Source organism: Salpingoeca rosetta, assembly GCF_000188695.1.
Source record: "Salpingoeca rosetta unplaced genomic scaffold supercont1.29, whole genome shotgun sequence".
NCBI classification, from domain to species: Eukaryota; class Choanoflagellata; order Craspedida; family Salpingoecidae; genus Salpingoeca; species Salpingoeca rosetta.
The window spans coordinates 735773-736571 of NW_004754905.1; the positions used below are offsets into that span (position 1 = coordinate 735773).

Sequence of the window (799 nt, forward strand, 5' to 3'; positions counted from 1 at the left end):
TGTGTGTGTGTGTGTGTGTGTGTGTGTGTGTGTGTGTGTGTGTGTGTGTGTACGCCTTGCCGGAACTGCATGTGTTGTGTGTGTGTGTGTGATCTACCTTGTTCAATCTGACAATGCCTACCTCACCTTGCCTTGCCCGCCAATTGCTCCCCCTCTCGGCCCCCCCACCCACCCGCACCCCCACAAGTGCTGGTGACATTCACGGCAGCAGCAGGAGCGCCGCAGCTGAAGGAGTCCAAGCGCAAGATCAAAGTCAAGTCACACAAGGCCTTCCAGGTGTGATGTCATTGTATCGTGTGTGTTTTGCGTGCTGTTGTGTGGGCGTGCTGTTGTGTGGACGTGCGTTGTGTTTCTCCGCTGCTTCTGACCTGCTTCTTCACACCTTCTCACAAACGTACGCATTCCCAACCACACCCTCCCTCAACTAGGCTGTTGTACAACACTTGCAAAAGCTCCTTGACAAGAAGACCTTGGTGCGTTGGGTCGATGCGTGCGTGTGTTCGCCTGCGCCCTGTACATATGTGTGTGTGTGTATGTGTGTGCGTGTTGTTTGCTCCGGGTGACGTCCTGTTAACTTTCTTCCCCTTTCTCGCTGACACATCCGTGCCACGAGTCTCCCTCTTCCCCCCCCCCTTTTCTCTCGGTCTCTGTCCCACAGACCCTCTCCCTATCTCACCCGCTCACTGCCTCCCAATGTTCCTTGCACTGATGTAGTTTGTGTACATCAACCAAATATCACCGTCGCTCGACGCCACCATCGGCCAGCTCGCAGCGGTATGCCGTGTGTGTGTGTGTGTGT

The 799-nt window shown here is 55.1% G+C and overlaps 1 protein-coding gene across 1 annotated transcript in view; it reads left to right on the top strand.

Moving 5' to 3' along the window:
* The window catches only part of PTSG_09252 (uncharacterized protein), a 2146-nt gene that overhangs the window by 820 nt on the left and 527 nt on the right, over positions 1-799 (top strand). The window contains exons 2-4 of the mRNA XM_004989450.1: positions 188-276; positions 429-473; positions 715-774. Of these exons, the coding sequence (XP_004989507.1) occupies positions 188-276; positions 429-473; positions 715-774 (194 nt within the window). The remainder of the gene's footprint in view (positions 1-187; positions 277-428; positions 474-714; positions 775-799) is intronic.